A 22,387-nucleotide genomic window follows, 5' to 3' on the forward strand; every position below is an offset into this window, starting at 1 on the left:
GTCTTATGTTTTCGGTATTAGATATCTTACATTTTCTTCTATTTCTTCAACAGCACTACAATGTTTCTTGCTGTCTCATAGAATCATTGATTTGTTTGGTCTATTCTAGTTTTCAGGGAATCCCATTTCTTAGGTAAGGTTTGCCACTTTCTCTTCTAAGCTATATATTTCTTTCTAATTCTTTCCTCAAGGGCTTTTATTTCACTAAATAACTGGCATCTCAGGACAGGCCCCTGGGCTTGGGCTGTTCATGGTTGAGGGCTATACCATGCTGGTGCTGCTCACTGCTGCTGCCATTCTCTAGGGCTTCCAAGGTCCCTTCCCTAGGGTTCACTCAGAAAGAGTCCTCAATTCTTGCTGCCTCCAGTTGCAGAACCTTGTAGGCTAGTTTCTTAATGGATGTTTAGATTATTCAATCTGCTCTGAACTTTAGGGCTTTTCTGGAGTAGGTAGTTAGGAGTTGGGCAGCCTGCATGCCTCTCATTTAGATGACTATCTTTGCCAGAAGTCTAAGTCAGCTGATTCTAAGAACACAGCTTAGGTGCTGAGCCCCAGACCTCTTTCCTCTTACTATTTCAAGGAAGAAGCCCATTTACAGATCCCCGACATCTTATGCTCCTATTTTTTCTTTCAGGATTCTGTAGCTAGTTAAGACCTTTGATCCTGACCTCTGACTGCTTCCTGGAAGAACTGATTCATCTTGCTTGGGATAGAATTTTAATTGTTCCTTATTGCTGCCACAGTGTTGGCAGAGTGTTGAGTCTAGGCTTAAGTAATAGCCCAGGTATGGAGCCACATCCTTCCTCTCTCTCGTTCTCTATCTTGTCATACAGCAATGTCATATCCCCTCGGGTCAGTATTGACTCCTCTCCTTTTTAGCTCTTTTTGTCCCTTACCTCAGCAACTGAAGCTTGGGGAACGAGCCATAAAGCTTTATAAACAAGATGAGTTGAGGCGCAGAGGGACAGCTGGCCAGCTCTTTCTTTACAATGAATAAAATCAATTTATACATTACTGGCATACAGTTGATTTTCAGAGTGAAGTTCCCTTTTTCAGAAGAAACTACAATACAGATAACTCTACATTCTTGAAATACTGTGGAATTTTTATCAGCCCATTCAGTAGATATCAAAAGACCAAATTCTTCAGAATCCCAAGTAGCAAACACTATTGTTCTTCTAAGTCTCTATCCTTCCCTTTTCAGTTTTCCATAATCCTCATGATCTCATGACTTACAGAAGTTCTATTCTGAGGGTAAATGTCACTAAACAAACCATGAGTCATGATGACCTCCCAGAATTATGCATTTGTCATGTTCCACATTTACTGTTGCAGCAAATATACATTTTGATCTTTTATCAGAGAGGTTAAGAAAGGGCTTTGGGCACAACAGGAAGAGTCAGTAGAAGTGTAGAATGATCTAGACTCCTTTGTCCATTCTCCATGATAGCTTAGGCAGCTCTGGGATCAGGACAACTCCAGAATCAGCTTGGGCTCAAGACTGCTTCAGATTTATCTTTCTTTATATGAACAGATCTAGTAAATGTTATTAATATGCGCAACCCTTCAGTAACTTATTGTTCCCCCAATTCAATTCAATAAATATTTATTAAGTACCTGCTATGTAGAAACCATAGTACCAGGTGCTGAAAATACAAAGACAAAAAAAAAAGTCCATGCATTTCAGGAGCTTATATTCTACTGAGGGATGTAACATTTAAACAGATAAGTAAACACAATCTAATATGAGGGGGGAGAACATGCTGACAACCAGGTGATCTGGATATAGTTATCAAAGGAAGTATAAATAAAACTTTAAAAGATGCTAACCATTCTAAGAAACACAGGTGTAGGAGGTACTGCATTCCAAGTATTTGGGACAGCCTGTATAAAGGCTCAGAGACAGAGATGGAATGCAGAGTTAAGGAATAGCAAGTAAGCTAGTTTGGCTGGTACATAAGAATAAGTGAAGAAGAGCAACAAAATAACTCAAGAAAAGCAGGCTGGATCATTTCTCAAATATAGAGAACTGAATCAAATTTATAAAAATAAGAGCCATTCTCCAATTGGTAAATGGTTAAAGGCTATGAACAGGCAGTTTTTAGACAAAGTAATCAAAATTATCTATAGTCATGAAAAAAATGCTCTAAATCACTCATTAGTGATTAGAGAAATGCAAATTAAAACAACTCTGAGGTGCCACCCCACACTTATCAGATTGACTAACATGACAAAAAAAGAAAATGACAAATGTTGAAGGAGATGTGGGAAAATTGAGACACTAATGCACTGTCAGTGGAATTGTGAATTGATTCAACCATTTTGAAGAACAATTTGGAACTATGCCCAAAGGGCTATAAAACCAAACATACTCTTTGATCCAGCAATACCACTACTAGTTCTATAGCCCAAAGAGGTTAAAAAAAAAAGAAGAGCATCTATTTCTACAAAAATATTTATAGCAGCTCTTTTAGTGGTAGCAAAGAATTGAAAATTGAGGGGATGCCCATCAACTGGGGAATGGCTGAACAAGTTGTGGCAGATGATTGTGATGGAATACTACTGTACTATAAGAAGTGATGAGCAGGATGCTCTCAGAAAAACCTAGAAAGACTTACATGAACTGATACAAAGTGAAGTGAGCAGAACCAGAACACTATACATAGCAACAGCAATACTGTATGATGATCAACTGTGAATGACTTAGCTATTCTCAGCAATACAATGATCCAAGCACTTCAAAAGGACTGATGATGAAAAATGCTATCTATCTCCAGAGAAAGAACAGATGGAGTTTGAATGCAGACTGATGCATATTTTTTTTAACTTTATTTTTCTTGTGTTTTTTTTTCTGTGTTTGCTTTCACAATATGACTAATATAGAAATAAGTTTTGCATGACTGCACATGTATAATTGCTTGCCTTTTCAGTGAAAGGAGAAATGAGGGAGGGAGGGAGGGAATTTGGAACTCAAAATCTTAAAAACAAATGTTAAAAATAGTTTTTACATGTAACTGGAGGAAAAACCACTAAATAAAAAAGTAGGCTGTAGACTTAACACAGTGATCAACCAATGCAAGGATTCCACAGGGCACAGTAAAGAATGTTACCCACCTTGTGACAGAAGTGATGGACTAAATATGCAGGAGACAGACATTTTTAGACATGACCAATAAGGGAGTGCATTTTTCTTGACACTGCATATTTGCTACAAAGCTTTCATTTTTCTTTTTTTCCAAGGTGGAGTTGGGAGGCAGGGGAGAGAAAATAAATGCTTATTAATAAAAAAATTAATTGAACATTTTAAAACTAAAATCAAAGGTAAGCTGGAACTTAAATGTGAAAGGCTTTAAACATATCAAGTTGAAGAATTTGTATTTTATCCTAGAAATAGTGGAGAACTTCTTTAAAAGGCAATGACATGGTCAAACCCCTACTTCACAAAGACAATTCTGGCAGGTATGGAGAAGACAGAATGCAAAGAGGAGAGAATAGAAGCAGAGAGAACATTTAGGAGGTTACTGTAACAGTACAGGTGAGAGGTGATAAGAACCTGAATCCAGGGTATGGGTGAAGGGGACAGATACAAGATTGTTGTGGAGGTATAATCAACAAGACCAGACAACTGAGTGGATATGGGCAAATGAGGGGCAGTAATGTATGGGAGTAGACTCCAAGGTCGCAAACTTGGATAACTGGAAGAATCATGGTGCCCTCTATTCAAACAGGGAGATGGAAGGACAGGGTAGGTCTGCAGGGGAAGAAAATGAGTTCCATTTTGGACATGTTAAATTTGAGAAGTCTATGGGCATCCACATGAAGGTGCTGACAGGCATTTGGTGATATAGGGCTAGACTTGAGAAAAGATTTGGGTTTGAATATTAAGAGAAGAGTCAGTTAAGAGGACAGATAATTGACCACAAAGGTATTTATGATATTACTAGAGAGAATGAGGAGAAAGAGGGAGGAAAAAAATCCAAGACAAAACTCTGAGGATGCTGCCTCTTAGAATGAGAAGTCATTCGGCAGATAGAAAGAGAACAAGGAGAATATGAACACTCCAAGAGAGACTTTCCAAGAAGAGGTTAACGGAATTAAAAACTGTAGTGACATCGAGAAGAAAAAGGTGAGACTAGGAAAAAGCCACTGGTTCATCAAGAGAGATCACTGGTAGGTAACCTGAGAGAAACCAATTTCAGTCCAGTAGTAGAGTTTTGTCAAAAGCTCAATTGCAGGGTGCTGAGAAGTTAAGTGGGAGATGAGGTAGTGGAGGCAATGAGTAATCTACACATTTTCTAAGACACTGGCTGTGAAGGGAGGTGACATTTGGGAAAGCAGCTTGAATGGGTGAAGCAGGCTTCATGGAATAAGTGGCACCTGAGTTAAACCTTGAAGGAAGACAAGGATTCCAGGAGCTAAAGATCAGGATGAAGTGCATTCCAGACCTGGGGGACAGCCTCTGCAAAAGCATGGAGGTGAAAGATAGAATAACAAGCCTGAGGAATAGTTAGTAGGCTAGTTTGGCAGGAATATAGAATTCCAGTTCTAATGGTGAATAAAATTCAAATTCAGCCTGTCATTTCAGGTCTTCCACAATTTAACATATCTTTCCTTTTTTTTAGCTTTATCTTATACTATTTGCTTCTCCCACTCTATAATTTTGCCAAATATGCCCTCCCTACTTACTATCCCCAGTGTGTGTCCTCTGCTTTCTTAACTCTGTGACTTTGCTTACACTGTTCCTTTGGCCTTGAATGGCATCCTCCCTCATTTACAGCTGGTTGAATTCCTACCAGTCTTTTAAATTGATAATGAGATTTCCTTACTTGGACCTCATTTACCACTCTGTGCCTCTCATGTACTTACATATTGTTTTATTTTGTAATTTGTGCATATGTTCTCTGTTAAAGTCCTACTTTAAAGCCTCTCCATGGCATGGGGGTAACTTTGGGTTCTTGCTATGCCAATTAAATGCAAACTCTGTGGATACAACCATTATGGAAAGGTTTCATGCACAGACCTGGGAATGAGCTGTACATCTATCATCAGAGAACCAGCTAATTAACCAGCTAATTGGATGATATTTTTGGTCACAGCAACTCATAAACCCATATACTAAGTCAGAGTTTCTTAAGTAGGAGTCCATGAACTTGGTTTTTTTTCCTACTATTTTGATTACTACTTCAATATAATTGGTTTTCTTTGTAATCTTATGCATTTTATTTTATAAATTTAATAGCATGATTCTAAGAAGGGGCCCATAAGCTTTATCAGACTGACAAACAGGTCCATGACACAAAAAAGGGCAAAGAATCCCTATAGTCATGGAGGTGTTAAGGGGATACTTAAAGCAAAGAAACCAAGCTTTTTGAGGTATTTAAGTAAAAAATGTATACATCATTGCCACCTCTGGCACACTGGCATAAGACCACCCAGCATGGTGTGGTTCTATCAAAGAAGGCACTCCATGAGCAAAGCAGTATTTCAGTTGCTCAAAAGCAATATGAAATGAGCAAATTTAGAAACTCTTCCACTCCAAATGTTCACTGGACTATTGTGCCTAGATCATATTGGTCTGATCAGCCAGTCACACTGTACCTTGACCCTGACATAAGTGATATCATTTTGGTCCCCTTCGAGGACCAAACTAAGAACAACAACAATTAGGGGATCTGAAAAGGCTTCCCACAGGAATCATCCCAGAAGAACTGTGAAGGAAACTAAAGAGTCTGAGAAGCAGAGAGCAAGAAGCAGTGCAGATCCCTTCACCTTGGGCAAGCCATTTTGTCTTTCCAGACCTTGGTTTCCTCACTTGTAAGAATTAGAGGCTTGTACCTAAATTAGCCCACATTATGTTCTGAGCACCAGCCTTTAGGAATAAACCAGAGAACACCTAAAGGAAGGTTGACACTTGGTTGAAGAAACATGGGTGGAGCAGCTAGGTGGCGCAGTGAGTAGAGCACCAGGCCTGGAGTCAAGAGGACCTGAGTTCAAATCCGATCTCAGACACTTGACACACTTACTTAGCAGTGCGACCTTTGGTAAGTCACTTAACCCCAATTGCCCTGCCTTCCCCCCTCCAAAAAAAGGAGGAAAAAAAAGGAAGAGTGGAGATTTAGTCTGAAGAAAAGGCCAATCCCTATTCTGGCATTACTTGTCCTCCCTTTGTAGTCTTCACCCTTGTAGTCTTGTACCCCTGAATTTCTTGCCTTCCTGAGCTTCTCTGCACAGAGGTTTTTCTGGTCTTCAAAAATAGACAGAAGTGCTGCACTTAAAAATCAGAAGAACAAAATGCAAACGAAATGTGAAAATAAAAGTGTAACATAAACACAAAATCTAATCAGTTCTCCAGATACCCATGTTAACCCTGTCATTCTGAGAGATTCTTCACATGACTATTGCTCCTCAACTTAAGACATCAGTTTTCCAGAACAGGTTCAGATCTAAGGCTGAAACAAGAATAACAGCTGCTGATGGAATTTTTATTTTTAAATCGCTTTGAAAAGCCAAGCTGCTGATAAGAGTTCTGAGGTAGGAGAGATGTCAGCTGCCATAATTAACCTTGTTGCTTTGCACCTCTCTAGATATTAAGCTACTTGAAAATGAAATGCATTTAAAACCATCAGTGCCCAAGGGACCTGATTGTCATTTATTGCATGATATTCATGCATATGAGCCCAGAGCCCCAGGCTCTGGCCATTAAGAAACATTCTCTTTTATTGATTTCTTTTTCAACTCCTATCTCAGCCTGTTTCCTAAGAGTTATCTAATTTCTCTAAGTCCCATTTTCCTTAACTGTAAAATGAGGGGGTTGGACTCGAAGGCCTCAAAAGTAACTTTCAGCTCAAAATCTACAAACCTGTGATCCTAAGGAAATATGTGATTTTGTCATGAGTGGTTGGGAGAATTAAGAATGACTGTAGGTATGAGGTGGAAGTTCACAAATCCTGTACACTTCAATCAGGTCAGGAAGACTTCCTGGAAGAGTTAGAAATGAGGCAAAAAGACAAAGGGATAAACCAAGGCAGGGAAAAGTAATCAACTAAACATGACTAATGTTAAGGAAAAAGAAGACTTTAGGATTTCTCCACATCATCTATCCCAGCATAGTTTCAAGTTTCTTTTCCAGAATACCTCTGAATAAAGCTATAATCCTACTGTACAAATCTCCCTTATTTCCATTTAGAAATCATTATGGAATAAGAGCATTCCCCAAATGAAATATAGTTAAAGGATATGAACAGATGGTTTTCAGAGAAAAAAATCCATGCTATCAATAGCTATATTAAAATGCTTTAAGTCACTAAAAATTGGAGAAATGAAAATTAAAATAACTCTGAGGTATCATCCCACACCCACTGTCAAAGTTGACAAAAAAGGAAAATGGTAAATGCTGGAGAAGCTGTGGGAAAATAGATACGTTAATGCACTACTGGCAGAGCTGTGACCAGATCAAGTCATTCTAGAAAACAATTTGGAACTACGCACCAAAAACTATTCAACTATGCATACCCCTTTAACCCAGGCAATGTCACTACTGGATCTATATATACTCTAAAGAGATCAAAGAAAGAGAAAAAGGACCCATGTGTACAAAATGTTTATAGCAGCTCTTTTTATAATGGCATGGAAGGAGTGCCCATCATTTGGGGAATAGCTGAACAAGTTTTGGTATAGGAATTAGATAGAATGCTATTGTGCTTCATCAGATCAATAAACATTTATTACTGTAAGAAATGATTAAAGGAATGGTTTCAGAAAAATCTTGGAAGACTTGTATGAACTGATATAAAGTGAAGTGAACAGGACATTTATACAATAACAATATTAAGAATTGACAGATACAATGACCAACCACATTTCAGAGGAATCATGGTGAAACATGCTACCCACCTCCAAACAGAAAGCAGAGGGTCTTGCTATTGAGGACTTTTTTTTTGGACATGGCTAATGGGAAAATCTGTTTTGCTTAACTATACTTGTTTTTAATGGGTTTCATTTTTCTTGCTTTCTCAAGAAGGTGAGGGAGGGGGAAGTGGAAGGTAGAGAATTCATAACTGAAAATAAAACTGATTTTAAAAACTTATTATGGTACTTTAAATAGGATGGTTACAAAAACTTCATTCAAAAATGCACTAATAACCACAAGACCTCAAAAAAACTTTAAGTAGTTATGGTAAATCCTGACCACACTAAGAGTTAAAAACTTTTTTAAACTTAAGAGGAATACTTCCAAGATGATCTAGTCACATCATGTACAAGTAGTTAAGTGTTTTTTGTTGTTTTGAAATGTTTGAAATGACTTTTCACAAAAGTTTGCAGGTTGGATACAATTTTTTTTTAAAACAGGCTATTATACAGGCTGGTTGGTTGGTTGATAAAGATAACTACTGGGTAAAAGATAAAAAGTACTGGGTATATTACCAACTAGACAAATGCTTTTTGGAAAGGGCAGTTCCTAGGTCACCTAGCCAGCCCCTCTTTCTAAGCCTCTTTGAATAGAGAAGCCACATCTTATTCATACCAAGCAGCATGAAGATTCAGAGAAATATATTCTTTTAAAGTATAGAGCAGTTTTTGAATATAGGGAAAAAGCTAAGTATACAAGACCCCATCCTGGCAGCTCCCTATCCACTCACCCACTTCCTAGCTAATGAATGAGAGAGATCTTTTGGTTTCCAGGATACCAGGGAGCTGCCTGGGCAGATGTGGACTGAAGAGACAACAAAGCACTTAAGATAAGTGGCCACATAGATAACTTGCTTGCAAAGGCAATATTGGGATATGATATCCTTTGGAGGGAGAGAGGGAGTATACAAACAAGAGTGGAATATGGCCCTGAAACTGAAAAAAGGAAGTTAAGAGGAATGGAGAAGAGGCAAAGAGGTATAATTTAGGACTAAAATGCACTCAGAGAGCACAGATCTCTGTACAAACCTTTCCAAAAAGCTCATTTAGATTAGTGCTACCTCAATGCAAGTTAAATCAGGCTCAGCCAGATCCCAGCACAAAAATCCACTAACAACATCATTATCACTGGGGGTAAAAGGAATGAGCTTGGAGAGAAGACTGAGCAGAAATCAAGGATGAAATATCATCTTCAAATACCTGAGGTGAAGGTGAATCCTGAGAGGATTAGGAGCAACTAGATCTACATGTGCACAAAGAGAATAGGACCAAAACAGCAGCAGAAAAGAAGGCTAGACAAAAGGAACAACTCATCTTTCCCCCACTTTCCCCCACTTAACCAAATGCACCTCTTCCAAACTTCCTAATTTCTGCTGAGGACCCACTATCCTTTGAGTCACAAAGGTTCCAAACCTTGAATTATCCATGACTCTTTACTCTCCTTCCTTATCTGCCATATGTCCATCAACTGCCAAATATTGTTAATTCCACTTGCCTCACATCTCTTTCCCCCTAGGTCTTTTTCTGCACTCACATGGATGCCCTTACCATCTCTTGCCTGCACTGCTGTCATGCCTTCCTCATTAATTTGCCTCCTTCCAGGCTTGCCCTACTCCAATTCATCCTCCATAAGGCTACTAGAATCATCATCTTAAGGCACTTTTTAGTTCTAAAACTTTTAGTGGTTCTCCACTGCTAACAGAGTAAGTGCTAATTTCTCGGCCTGGCATTTAAGATCTTCCATAATGTGGCTTACATCTGCCGGGCGGGGGCAGGCGGAGAAGCGTTGGGGGTTAGGACTGACAAATTTTTATATCATCTGTGTTTGATGCAGTAAATATTTCCCCCAAAGACTTTACTCCACAAAAACCCGTTTATTGACTATTAACAGAGAGGAGGGATAAAACCTTTAACTTTGGCACTAGGCTAGGGGTTTTAACAGTGTCTCATTTGACCAGTTAACTCCATGTTGAGTTATATTGTTGCATTCACTGTGTATATCAGTCTTTTGGGTCTGTTTTATTCATTTTGTATCACTTCATACAATTCTACTATTTTCCTCTGCACCTTCATATCCTTCATATTCATAATTCCTTATCACATAGTAATAAAGATTTATACAAGGCATTAAAATTTACAAGGTGACTTACATAACTATTTCATTTCAGCCTCAATTTTGTGAGATGCTTTAGATTTTACAAATGAGGAAACTGAAGCTCAGATCAAATGACTTGCCTAGGTTTGGTCAAAGAGCTAGGGGGATAGCTATGCAACAGCTAAAGCCTTTATTAAGCACTTAAAATGTACTAGACACTGTTATGCACTGGGAATACAAATATAGGCAAAAAAAGACAACCCTCAAGGGGCTTACATTCTAATAGAAGGAAACACATAAAGGGGAGGAGGGCATCTACATGGGGCAAGGCTGCTAAAGAGGAGGTGGAAAAATCCAGAGCCTGGAATAAGGCCAGGAGAGAATTAAGGATGGATGACCTGAGCACCTCTTTGTGATACATAAATTTATTAGGACATTCTGACCTCGATCAAAGATGCCTGCAATCTGACTCTAACTAATCTTATTCTTAGCCAAATGTTGAAGGTCTGTTTATGATTTCTGCTACTGGAGAGGCCTGGCCACCCCTCCTGGAATCAGACATTCCTAAAGAGAAATGCTCTCAAGGATGTTTTGAGAACAGCTCCTTTTCCATCAATCACACATTTAATTGGCAAAATGCCTTCTTGGTTAGAAGGAACTACTAAAGGCAGGTAGTCCTGAGCCATCTTCGGGAGTCTCCTCCTCAGTATGAACATGTAGCCTAGGACATTCCCATCAGGAATGTGGAGGCTGACCAGGGACTCCCCAGCCGTGTGATCCAGATGTAGATATTTCCCCCATTAGTGCTGATCAATTGTGGTAAAATTGTGACATACCTATTGAGATCTACTGATTGTGACATACCTATTGAGACTTACTGATTGAGACCATTATTATTATTATTATTATTAAAATAAATACTAGTACTATATATGTATACACACACACACACACACACATACATACATATATACACATATCAAATTTGAGACTGTCATTTTGGAACCAATCCAAATCCAAACTAAATTAACCTGCAGCAAATAAGGCTGCTTCAAAGTAACACTCCTGAAATGGAGAACGCTGACAGTGACTCACTAATCAAAGGAGAGGGCCATAAGGACAGAGTTAGCGTCAGAGTGAGAAGCTGGCTGACAAGGAAGTGGAAAAGTCCAGAGACTTAGTAACGGAGTTGGGAGATGATGTGTTACAGGCAGGATTTGAATCCAGGTCTTCCTGATTCAAAGTCCAGCAGATTATCCACTATTCTATATCAGTTACTTTCTCTATTACAGTCACACAAAGTAATTTGTGTAGCTGTCAACCAATTGCTGGAAACATATTTTCTTTCCAGCTTTTGGCTATCACTAACAATAACTCTATAAATATTTCCATACATGTCTGTCTTAATTTCAGTAACCTGGCTGGGATATATCCCAGTGGTAGTACCTCTAGATCAAAAGGTATGAACAATTTATTAACTTTTCTTGCATAATTTCACACTGATTTCTGTAATGACTGAACTAATTCATAGCTCCACCTATAGAGAGTCAGCAGGCCTGTGGGAAGACAGGCCATCCAACAAGGAATTTTCCCATCTTTTAGCATCTTTGCTAATTTGAGGGATATGAGGTAGTACACATCAGGATTATTTTAATATGTATTTATCTGTTTATCAGTCATTTCAAATATCTTTTCAAGTGGTAATAGATAGTTTATATATCTTCTTCTGAAAACAATTCTTGTCTTTTGACCATCTGTCTACTGGAGAATAACTTTTTACTTCATATATTTGTGCCAATTCCACATAGATTAGGGAAGTCAGACTACTATCAGAAGTACTTAGTACAAATGCAAAGTGTTTTTTTCCAAATCCTTAACTTTTCTTTTGATAATGGCATTGTTCTATCTGCCCTTCAAGCCTTATTTTATACTAACTACTAGCTAGCTGTTCCAGAACTCAACCCTCCATTACCTATTTTTATTTACTTGCACATGCCAGTCAATAAACATTTATTAAGTGCCTACTATGTGCCAGGCACTGTGTTAAATGCTGGGGATGCAAAAAGAAGCAAAAGACAGTCCCTGCTCTCAATGAGCTTACAGCCTAATGGGGGATACAAGCAAACAAATATGTACAAACAAGCTATATAAAAGATAAACAGGAACAAAATTAGGAGAGGTAAGACACTAAAATTAAGAAGCATTGGGAAAGGCTTCCTTTAGAAGCCCTTGGGACTTAAAAGGAAGTTGAGACTTAAAGGAAGCCACGTAGATAAGTAGTCAGTGCAGAGAAGAGCATTCCAGGATGAGAGGAACAGCCAAAGAGAGTGTTAAGAGCTGAGAGACAGTGCCTTCTTCTTGGAACACCCAGGAGAGCAGTATCAGGGGATCAAAGAATATGTAGTGGGGAGTTGGGTATAAGAAGACTGGAAAGGTAGAAGTAGGCTAGGTTATGAAGGGTCTGAATGACAAACAGAGCCATTTTGTATTTGATCCTGGAACAGCTGACATCACATCTGAAGAGAATACCTGCATTCTCATCTCCCACTCATTTCAGCCCTAATTTTTTTAATCCCAAAAGCAATCAGGCTTTCAACTCTACCGTTCTCTTCAAGGTCACCAATGATCCCTCAACTGCTAAATCCAATGGGCCTTTTTCAGTCCTCCTCCTTTTTGACTTCTATGCATTATCTGACAATTGATCACCCTTCTCCTGACATTTTCCTGCCATGGTTCAATTTCTACATGTCAGACTGAACTTTATAAATCTTTACAGGATCTTCATCCATGGATTGCCCCTATGTGTGGGTATACCCCACAGCTCTATCTAGGACCTTATTTCATCTTCTCTCTTCCAAGCTCTCTCTCTTGGTTATCTCATCAGCTCCCAAGGGTTCAACTACCACGTCTATGCAGATTAATCCCAAATAAACAAATCCAGACCTCAGTCTCTTTCTGAGCTCCAGTCCCACATTTCCAACTGCCTGCAGGACATCTCTACCTATATGTCCCTGAGGCTTCTCAAACTCAATAGGTCCAAAACAGAAATCATTATTCCTCTCACCCCACCCCAAACTTCTCCATTTCTGTTGATGACACAATACTTCCAGTCACTCAAGTTCAGAAAATAGGAGTCAACCTCAACTCTTCATTCATTCACTCCCTATAACCAATCAGTTGCCAAATCTTGTCAACTCTGCCACCTCAACATCTTTTCTCATTTGTCCCCTTTACTTTCCTCATACCACAACCACTCCAACATAAGCCCATCACTTCTTGCCTTGACTATTTCAACAGCCTTCTAATGGGTCCAACTCCATCCTCCATAGAGCTGCCAAATTGGAATTCCTGAAACACAGGTCACTCTCCTGCTTAAGAGGCATTGATGGCTCCACATTGCATTTAGGATAAAATATACACTTAACTTCTCTGTTCAGCAGTTTAAGCCTTCATGATCTGGCTCCCAGCCAATTTTTGCAGGCTGAATACACATTACTCCTCCTCATACATTCTACTCTCCATTTAAAGTGGCTTACTTAATTGTTCTCTAAACTCGACACAAAGTCTGCCACATCCCTACCTTTATACAGGCTACATGTCATCCCCTACCTTACCTCCCTGCCCTCAATGTTTGGAATGTTTCCCCTCTTCATCTCTGCCTCTTTAAACAACCATCATTTATTAAGTACCTACTACTATGCGCTAGGCACTGGGAATCCCCAAAGACAAACATAAAAAAATTCTTGATCTCAAGAAACTTACGTTCTAAAGAGGAAGGCAACAATACACATATAAATGTATATATAATAAATGAGCACCTAAACTCCTTTCAAGACTTAGTTCAAAAGTCACCTCCTCTGAGAGGCATGTTCCTCATTCCCCAATTATTAGTGCCCTACCCCTCAATTGTGAATTTATTGTGTACACAGACTGTATTAATTATCTGTAAACATATATTTCCCAGGAGAATGTAAACTCCTTAAGGCTCACTTCTTAATTTATCTCCCAACATCTAGCATAGTGCTGACACAAAGTAGGAGTCTACCAGGGGTGGGAAACCTTCGGCCTTGAGGCTACATGTGGCCTTCTAGACCCTTTTATTAAGGAGATTTGTTCTGTTAAGTTTGGATTCAGTCAAAGGGCCACACTTGAACCCCAAAAGGCCACTACCCTGGATCAATGATTACTTGAATATCTCCATTTCTCTGAATCCTTTTCCTTCAGGGCTCAGCTTAAGTACCACCTTTTCTAAGATGCCTTCCCTGAGAGCTACACCAAAGTGATTCTTCCTTAACTTTCCATGTATGGTACTTATTTCTGTACGTGCTCGAAACTGCCAAGTAGAAGATAAACTCCTTGAAAGCAGGGCCTATTTCATGTTTGTTTGTCTTTGGATTCTCAGAGCCCAGCACAGCCTGGCCTTACAATCTCAATCTCCTCCTGTTTTGAAGTCCTTCCTTATGCTACAGTGTACACTTAGCTTTTTAAAGGTTTTACAGATCAAATGGAAGAAAAGTATCTAATAGCAGAAAAACGGAGGCCCACAGTATAATGATATAAGAATGCATCCTAAAGCAGGGATGGGACTATCCTGAAACAGCAGATGAGGAGATGAGGTGAGAAAGCTAAATCAGGAAAAAGAACATAAGAGACGAAGTGAAGAAACCTGATCTGCTGAAACAGAATTATTGCCAATCAACTTTGAAAGCAAAGCTACAGACATTAGGCTGGGGAAAGTGGCCTACACTTATAGAGAAAAGAGTGTGGAATAACAGGTGTACCTCTCAGTCCCCACCCCATTCCTCACAAGCTGAAAGCAGATTAAACTGGACAACACTCTCAGTTTTCTGACTGGGAGAGAGAGTTCAGGCCAAATATAGCTATGCTTAGTAGCAATGTGGAAACCTGAGCTTCTGATGGAAGAAATGGAATCCAAGAGCCACGAGTAAATAAGATATTTTTTTTTCCTTTTTTAAAAGGACCCCTAAGGCAGAACCTTGGTTGCTTTGTTTCTGCATCCTTGATCATCACCCGTGGAGTACACCAGCTAAAGCCTGAATTCCAAAAGCTTAGTCTGTCTGATACAGTCTGATACTTCGTAATACAGTATTCAAGGCGGATTAAAAAAAAATAAACAAGACAGAGCACCTGAACAGAGTAATACAGGCAAATTTCAATGATATCAGGCCATTAGACAAAGTTTTCAAGGATGGCAGGCTGACTGTTAATTTCAACATAACCCCTGAAAAATACGTAAAATCCATAGATCCTTGGGAAGTCGTTGGATTGACCTCTTCGGAATAGCCCAATCCTGAAGTCAAGAAAATGTATTCTCTCGTGAAAGATAAATCACCCTGTGGGCCATCAGTTCTAGAACAGCGAAGGACAAATTTATATGAGCCAAATGGGTCATCCTACACCACTGTGACAAAAGCTAGAGAACATTCTTCTGGTACAAAAGCTAAAAATATGTCAATAGAAGGCTTGGTTGAGTTATCAGATAGCTCTATCCTAAGCAACTGTAAAGTCTTCTGCTTCTTTCCCCAATAGTTGTCCTACACCTTACTCAACATGAACCTTTGTCTTCATCACTGTCTGTTGTCTAAAATAAGTCCTGCCACTATTCCTTTCATTCATTCCTCCCATATTACCATTTTCCCCGTTTCCTCTGCACTGAATAGAATGAATAATGCTAAATACTTTATAATAATACAGCCTAATCGTGCTTAACAAATGTTAGTTGAACTGAATGGATTTATCACTCCTTAGTCAAGCAATTTGAGAGCAGACCATCTAGTCCAAAGCACATATAAAAGAAGCCTCAACTTGAAAAGCTCTCTAAGGAGAGGGATACTGAGTCAGCCCATTCCATTTGAATAGCTAGAGTTGTTATAAATTGGCCCCTTTGCAACTTCTACTATTGCTCCTGGTTCTGCCATTCTGGGAAGGCGGCAGGGTTAAGCGAAACAAGTCTAATACCTCCTCCACATAGCAGCCCTCAAATATTTGAAGACAACTATTGTGTCTCACACGCACATTACCCCCTCCCGCATCTTCTTTCCTTTACGCTAAATGTGCCCAATTCTTTCAACTGATCCTTATGTCATGGACTCGAGGCCCTTCATCATTCTGGATGGTCTCCTTTGAACACTTGAATTGTCCCTGTAGTCCACCTAAACAGAATAAAAAGTCATGAAGTTGCATTGATCACAGAGGCTGTTGCAGAGAAGGTCCTAACCTGCACAGAAATTTCATGTCCATTTCTTTTCTTCATCCCTACTCCAGTCCACAAAAGTTTGGAAACTATTTCTCTAGGACTGATTATGAAACTTCATTAGGGGCAGTATTTTAACTGTTAAACAGTCACTTTTTTCTTATCTATAACATGAATTATAGAATTTTAGAGGCAGAAGATCCTTAGAGATATCCCAAATTTTGTTTATAAGGAAAAGCTTCATATAACAAGTTTTAAATTTTAATTATTCATATAATAAAATTAATAACACATGGTTATATATTAACATATTTAATATATTAAATGTAATAAAAACATTTAAATTTATTTTAAAAATTAAAATATAATTGGTTTTAAAATTTACCCCCACTCCTGAGGCATGTACTTCAATTACCCATAGTTAAAGAATAAATGGCTGAAAAGAATTAGAAACAAAGTAGATGCCCATTGACTGGGGAATAGCTAAACAAAGAGAGGTACAAGAATGTAATAGAGTATTACTATGCTATAAGAAATAAAGAATATGATGAATATAGAGAAGCTGAGAAAGCTTTACAGGATCTGATGCAGAGTAATAAGCAGAGCCAAGAAAACAATACGCACAATTACTACAACAATGTAAATGTAAAGAACAACCACAAAATGATAAAAAGTGAATTTTGCAAAATTACAAAGAACAAGGATGTCACCAAAAGAGAGATACGAGAAGATACCCCTCACACCACTCCACAGGTATAGAATATTGCATATATTTACGGACTTCTTCCAAAATGTTGATTGGTTTTGCTGGGTTTTTTTCTCTTCTTCCTCTTTCTCGTTTTTCTTTATAAAAATATTTTTATATGGAATGACTCTCTGGGAAACAGTGGAAGGAGGGATACTAGGAGAAATTCTAATGTTGCACAAAACAAAAAGAAATCAATAAAAATTTGTATTAAAAAGGAATAAATGGCCGAACCTACAAAAGGCAAATGAACATTAGCTGATTTTCACCTATCAGGGCTATTGTAAGACACTATCATCTATTATCCAAGAACAGAGTATGCACTTAATATCTGTTTGAATTTCATTGAATACAAGGAAATTATGAAATCAGGAGATTTTTTTTTTTAAAGAAAGAAGACAGTCAACTAACTCCTAGGTTGTTTTAGGTATAATCTGACCCAGAAATGAAATGTGCTATATGACCTATGAGAGTCTTTTTCCCTGGCAAACTTCTTAAAGAGGCAGCACCATGTAGTGGGTATAATGGATAGAACACTGGATTTGAAGCCAGAAAAACCTGTGTATGTGTTCTTTTCAGCTCTGTAAGAGCAGGGAGTGTCTCAATCTTAATTTATATTCCCAACGTTTAGCACTGTGTCTGGCACACTCTAAGAACTTAATATGTTTTGTCATTTTCATTCATTCGAATCGCACCTCATCCCTTGTCTCTCTGGGCCTCATCTGTAAAATGGGGGTGATAACAAACAATACCTGCAGCACTAAACTCAGAGAGTTGGTGTGGGATCCAGTGAGATAAAGCACCCCGCAAACCTTATAGGTCTGTCTGATGTCACTTACTGTTAGTATTATAACTATGACTATTAGGTGCCCCAGCCTAGGCATATACTTCACCACTCACCAGGAATGGGCCAAACAGTACCGTATTCAAAGAGGACGGAAGACAAGCTAATATTCAACAGTTGTGTTCAAGATTATTCATGTTTACACATTCAGACAGCAGGGAATTGTGATGAAGTGTGGGTGCCTAGAGGAGAGAAAACACGGGGGCAGGACAGCACGTGGGGTGGGTGACAAAGTATATGTTTAGCACAGAGACCGAGGCCACAACAGCTTATCTAGAACGTGCCCAAGCTGTGCCAAGGAGGAAGCCGGGGCCGGGCCTCGGCCCCACCGCCCGCAAGAGAGCCGGCAGGAGCTGGCCCGGGCCCGCCGTTGTTCACCCAGGGGGAGGGGGCGGGGCGGGGGAACCCCAAGAAGCCCCGGCTTGGCCCCCAGGGCAGGGGCGCCCATGACAGCGAGCCCGGGAACCCACAGGGGCGGAAAGGACCGCAGCCCGGCTCCGGGCCCCTGCGGCAGGCGGCGGCATTCCCTCTCCTAGATCGGGGTCCCCTTCCTCACCTCCCCGCCCCGCCCTCACGGGAAGGGCCGCGGCCCCGTTACCTGCACGGCGGTCCGGCAGCCCTGCAAGAAGCGCTCCATGGCCGAGCTCGAGCGGGCGCGGCGCAGCCTCCTCCACAGCCCCGCAGAGCCGCCCCTCGAGATGCCCACGACGCGCCCAACCCCGAGCCCGGAGGCCACAGGCAGCCGGCAGGAGGCGCGAGGGTAGAGGAGGGGAGGGGGGCGGGGCTCGCACGCACCGCGTACCGACCCCGCCCCAAGCCCGAGGAGGGGGCACGTCAGCGGACCGTTCACGTCGCCCGACGTCACCCCGCCCCTCAGGGGGTGGAGACTCGCTCGTTTCTCGCCACGTCCTGAGCCGCCTCTTCCTTGACCCCGCCCACAGAGCGGTTTCCGGAGGCAGGAATGCGTCCCGGTAGGCGCAGGGCTTGCTGGGAAATGTAGTCCTTTGGGCTTGAGGAAACGTTGAAGTCCCGAGTGGAGATAGAAAGGTTCCTTTCCGAAGAAAATGCTTAGTGGATGTTTGCAAATGCCGCGAGAACCCAAACTTTGACTTCTGTCCTTATTTCTACTCACTTTAAGCCTGTCCATACAATTCTGGTTCACAAAGCATCTGAGACAGTCGTCTTGTGTGTTCCATAGCAAACAGTGAACACCTTCCCTGGGTTTTCCAGGGGAGTCATTATTCCAAGAGAACAAAATGACCTCCCTCCTCCAAAAGTCCTAGAGCATTTTAACCCCTCAAATTTTCAAGAGGTGGAAATGCCGCATTAGTTAAAAAGAGACGGTTTCCAGTTTGATTTCTTCCTTCTACCCTCCAGTTGGCATTAAAACAAAACAAAACAAAACAAAGACCTGAGGTTTTCTGCTAAGGGGTGGGGGGGCCACCTGTTATTCATTCATTCAGTCAGTCAGCTAGCTTTGTACCAAACGCTGGGGATACAAGAAAGGCAAATGACAGCCCCTGCTGTCGAGGCGCTCATGATTCAGACAATAAGCAGACAGTTAAGTACACGCAAGACACTGTACATGCAGGAAATGTATCCTGCATATCCGATGTAGGAGAGATGTATTAGCATCTGCATTAGCTTTAGCTGAGCCTTGAAGGAAGCCAGAGAAACTGGAGTTCGGGAACTCTACTGGATGGGATTGCATCTGAGCCCCGCCCCGGCTATCCTGTTCTGAGTTTCTCTTCATTATTAGGTGACCAAACATTAAAAATAAATCCATAGCTAGCATTTTTATAGTGCTTTAGGGTTTGCGAAGCACTCTATTCATTTAATTTAGTCATTTTGTTTGATCCTCACAATGACCCTGTGAGGTAAGTGCTATCATCTCCGTTTTACTGATGAGTAAACTGAAGTTGAAGGCACCTAGGTGGTACAGTGAATTAAGAGCACTGAGCTTGGAATCAGGAAAACTCACCATCTTGAGTTCAAATATGAACTCAGACCCTAGCAGTGTGACCCTGGGCAAGCCACTTAATCCTGTTTGCCTTAGTTTCTCATTTATAAAATGAGCTGATGAAGGAAATGGCAAACCACTCCACTATCTTTGCCAAGAAAATGCCAATGTGGGGTCAGGGAGAGTTGAACACAACCAAGCAACAGCAACAACAAAGCAGAGTTGAGTGAAGTTAAGTGATTTGCTCAGGATCAAATGACTTTGTGAGTTTGAAAGATCCCAAGGTCTGGGGTTCATCATGTGGATCCTCCTATTGGCAGGAGGAGTTCCTGAATCAGGGAGGGCACCAGCATCAGGGGAAGGAATTCAATTCCTGACCTAACCCCAAAAGATGGGCTTTGAAAGAGAGTGAGAAGATAAAGTAAAATGTGAAATGACTGATCCGCAGTGACCATTCTGATGGTTCTGAGAACTGCTTCATGTTCTGATGTCTATGGCTCAACTTCCTGGAAGAATGAAATAGAAGAAATGTTACCAATTCCTTAGTTATTGTCCATGCCTGCTGAGAGTCTTTTGTGTCTTTTAGCATTTCTTTTCTACGTAGAAATACCTGTCCCATAATTGATTTTTATTTTACATCGAATAACTTCCTATTTCCCCCTTTGGGAATATATACATGAGCCAAAACCTAAATTTTAAATAATTTATCCCTAGATTGCCAAGGTAGGGGCTCACTGAGCTAAAGAGTATGAGAAAAAAAATATCCTGTCCCTTTTTCTTGGTAATCTCTCTCCCTCAAGACTGAATGTGGTCTGGGCCATGGGCATGTGTCCAGAGCAGAGAGGGGGCACCTTAGAAGGTAGTGGACACAGTGCCTCAATTTCTTGGGCCCAGCAGAGGCTTTTGATGTTAGGCTTAAAAAAATCCAAAACCCTTCACTAGACCCTATCATCCCCACAAACTATCATCCTAAAACTCTCCTTCCCTTTTCAGTCAAACTCCTGGAAATAGCTGTCTACTGGTTGCTTCCCTTTCTCTCACTCTCTTTTCAACCCTTCGCAATCTGGCTTCCAACCCTATCATTCAAATGAAACTGCTCCATCGATGTTTATCAAAGATCTCTTAATTGCCAAATCTAATTCTCAATCCTCTTCCTCCTCAACCTCTATGAAACATTAAACATTGTTAATTAGGTACTATACCCTCTCTTTCCTAGATTTTCATCACACTGATCTCTCCCAGTTCTCCTTCTACCTCTATGACCACTTCTCAGATTCCTTTTCTGGCTCCTTATTCTTACCATGCTCCCTAACTGCTGGGGTGAACTTGGTTGTGTCCTGAGTCCTCTTCTCTTTTCTATGTACAGACTCTCTCAGTGACCATCTTAATTCCCATGGAGTTTAACTACCATCTTTATCCACATGCCTCTTAAATCTTTATATCCAACCCTAGCCTTTCCCTTGAGTATCACCAAGGGCCAACTAGGCATTTCAAAATTGATGTCCCAGAGACATCTTAAATTTAACATATGCAAACCAGAAACTAAATCTCTTTCTCCCCAAAACTAGACTTTCCCATTTCTATGGAAGATATCAACATTCTTCCAGACTCCCAGAAATTTTGAATTTTCCTCAATTCTTATCTCTCTTTTACTCTACACATCTAATCAGCTGCTAGTCTTGGCATGTCTACCTACATATCATTTCTCACTTTGGACCCCTTCTATTTCTATTGCCACCAGCTTGGTTTAGGCCCTCATTAACTCTGCCTAGGTTATTGCAAAGGCCTCCTGATTGATCTGCCTGCCTAAAGTTTTTCTCTACTCCATCCAATCTCCATACAACTGCCAAAGTGATTTTCCTTTCCACACAGAGCTCACCATGTTATTCTGTATTAAATAAATTCTAATGGTTCTCTCCTGACTTCAGGATCTAATATAAATTTCACTATTTAGCTTTTAAAGCGTTGCGCAACCTTGTCCCAATCTATCTTTCTAGCCTCCTTGGACATTTCTTGCCTTCCCACACTGATCCATCTAAACTCACCTCTTCTCTGTTCTTCGTATAATACATTCCACCTCTCACCTCTCTGCCTTGGTACTGGCTACTCCACATGAAAATGTACTTCCATTTCACCTTTGCCTCAGAATCCCTTTCTTCCTTAAAGATATGTTCAAGCTCCAGCTGCTACATTTAGCATTTCCTGATCTCAACAGTCCTCCCTCCTAAGCTACTTTGTATTTAACAACATTGTATTCATCTTCTTTATATTTATTTCATATATACTTATGAGTGTACTTATGAGTTGTTCCCCAGCAGAATGTAAATTCCTCGAGAATAGGAATTGTTTCATTCTTTTATTTGTAGCCACAGTACCTAGCAGTGCCTAACCTTAGCACATGTAAGCTCTTTAAAAAATGCTGGTTGATTGACTGATACCTTCTATTGCTATATACTTATGTGTATACATGTTGTATCCTTGGGTAAAATGTGACCTTCTTAAAGGCAGAGATGTTCATTTTTGAAATTGAGAAGTCAGTAAGTAAGGGTGGGTTAGAAGGGAAAAATAATGAGTCCCGTTTTGGAAATGTTGAGTCTGCAGTGTCTATGAGACATTCCAGC

The 22,387-nt window shown here is 40.3% G+C and overlaps 1 protein-coding gene across 3 annotated transcripts in view; it reads right to left on the minus strand.

Moving 5' to 3' along the window:
• Nucleotides 1-18,600, minus strand: part of PRUNE1 (prune exopolyphosphatase 1) — a 54,889-nt gene extending 36,289 nt beyond the window's left edge. For 2 of the 3 annotated variants that reach the window (XM_036766497.1, XM_036766496.1), the window contains exon 1: nt 18,405-18,480. Coding sequence is in view for 1 of the 3 variants with exons in the window: in XM_036766498.1 (XP_036622393.1) it covers nt 18,405-18,443 (39 nt within the window). In the remaining 2 variants the exon portion in view is untranslated. Of the gene's footprint in view, nt 1-18,404 lie in introns of all 3 variants that reach the window. The other variant, XM_036766498.1, reaches the window with a different exon arrangement.
• Nucleotides 18,601-22,387: the final 3,787 nt, after the last annotated feature.

This window comes from Trichosurus vulpecula, chromosome 7 (assembly GCF_011100635.1).
Source record: "Trichosurus vulpecula isolate mTriVul1 chromosome 7, mTriVul1.pri, whole genome shotgun sequence".
Classification (NCBI taxonomy): domain Eukaryota; kingdom Metazoa; phylum Chordata; class Mammalia; order Diprotodontia; family Phalangeridae; genus Trichosurus; species Trichosurus vulpecula.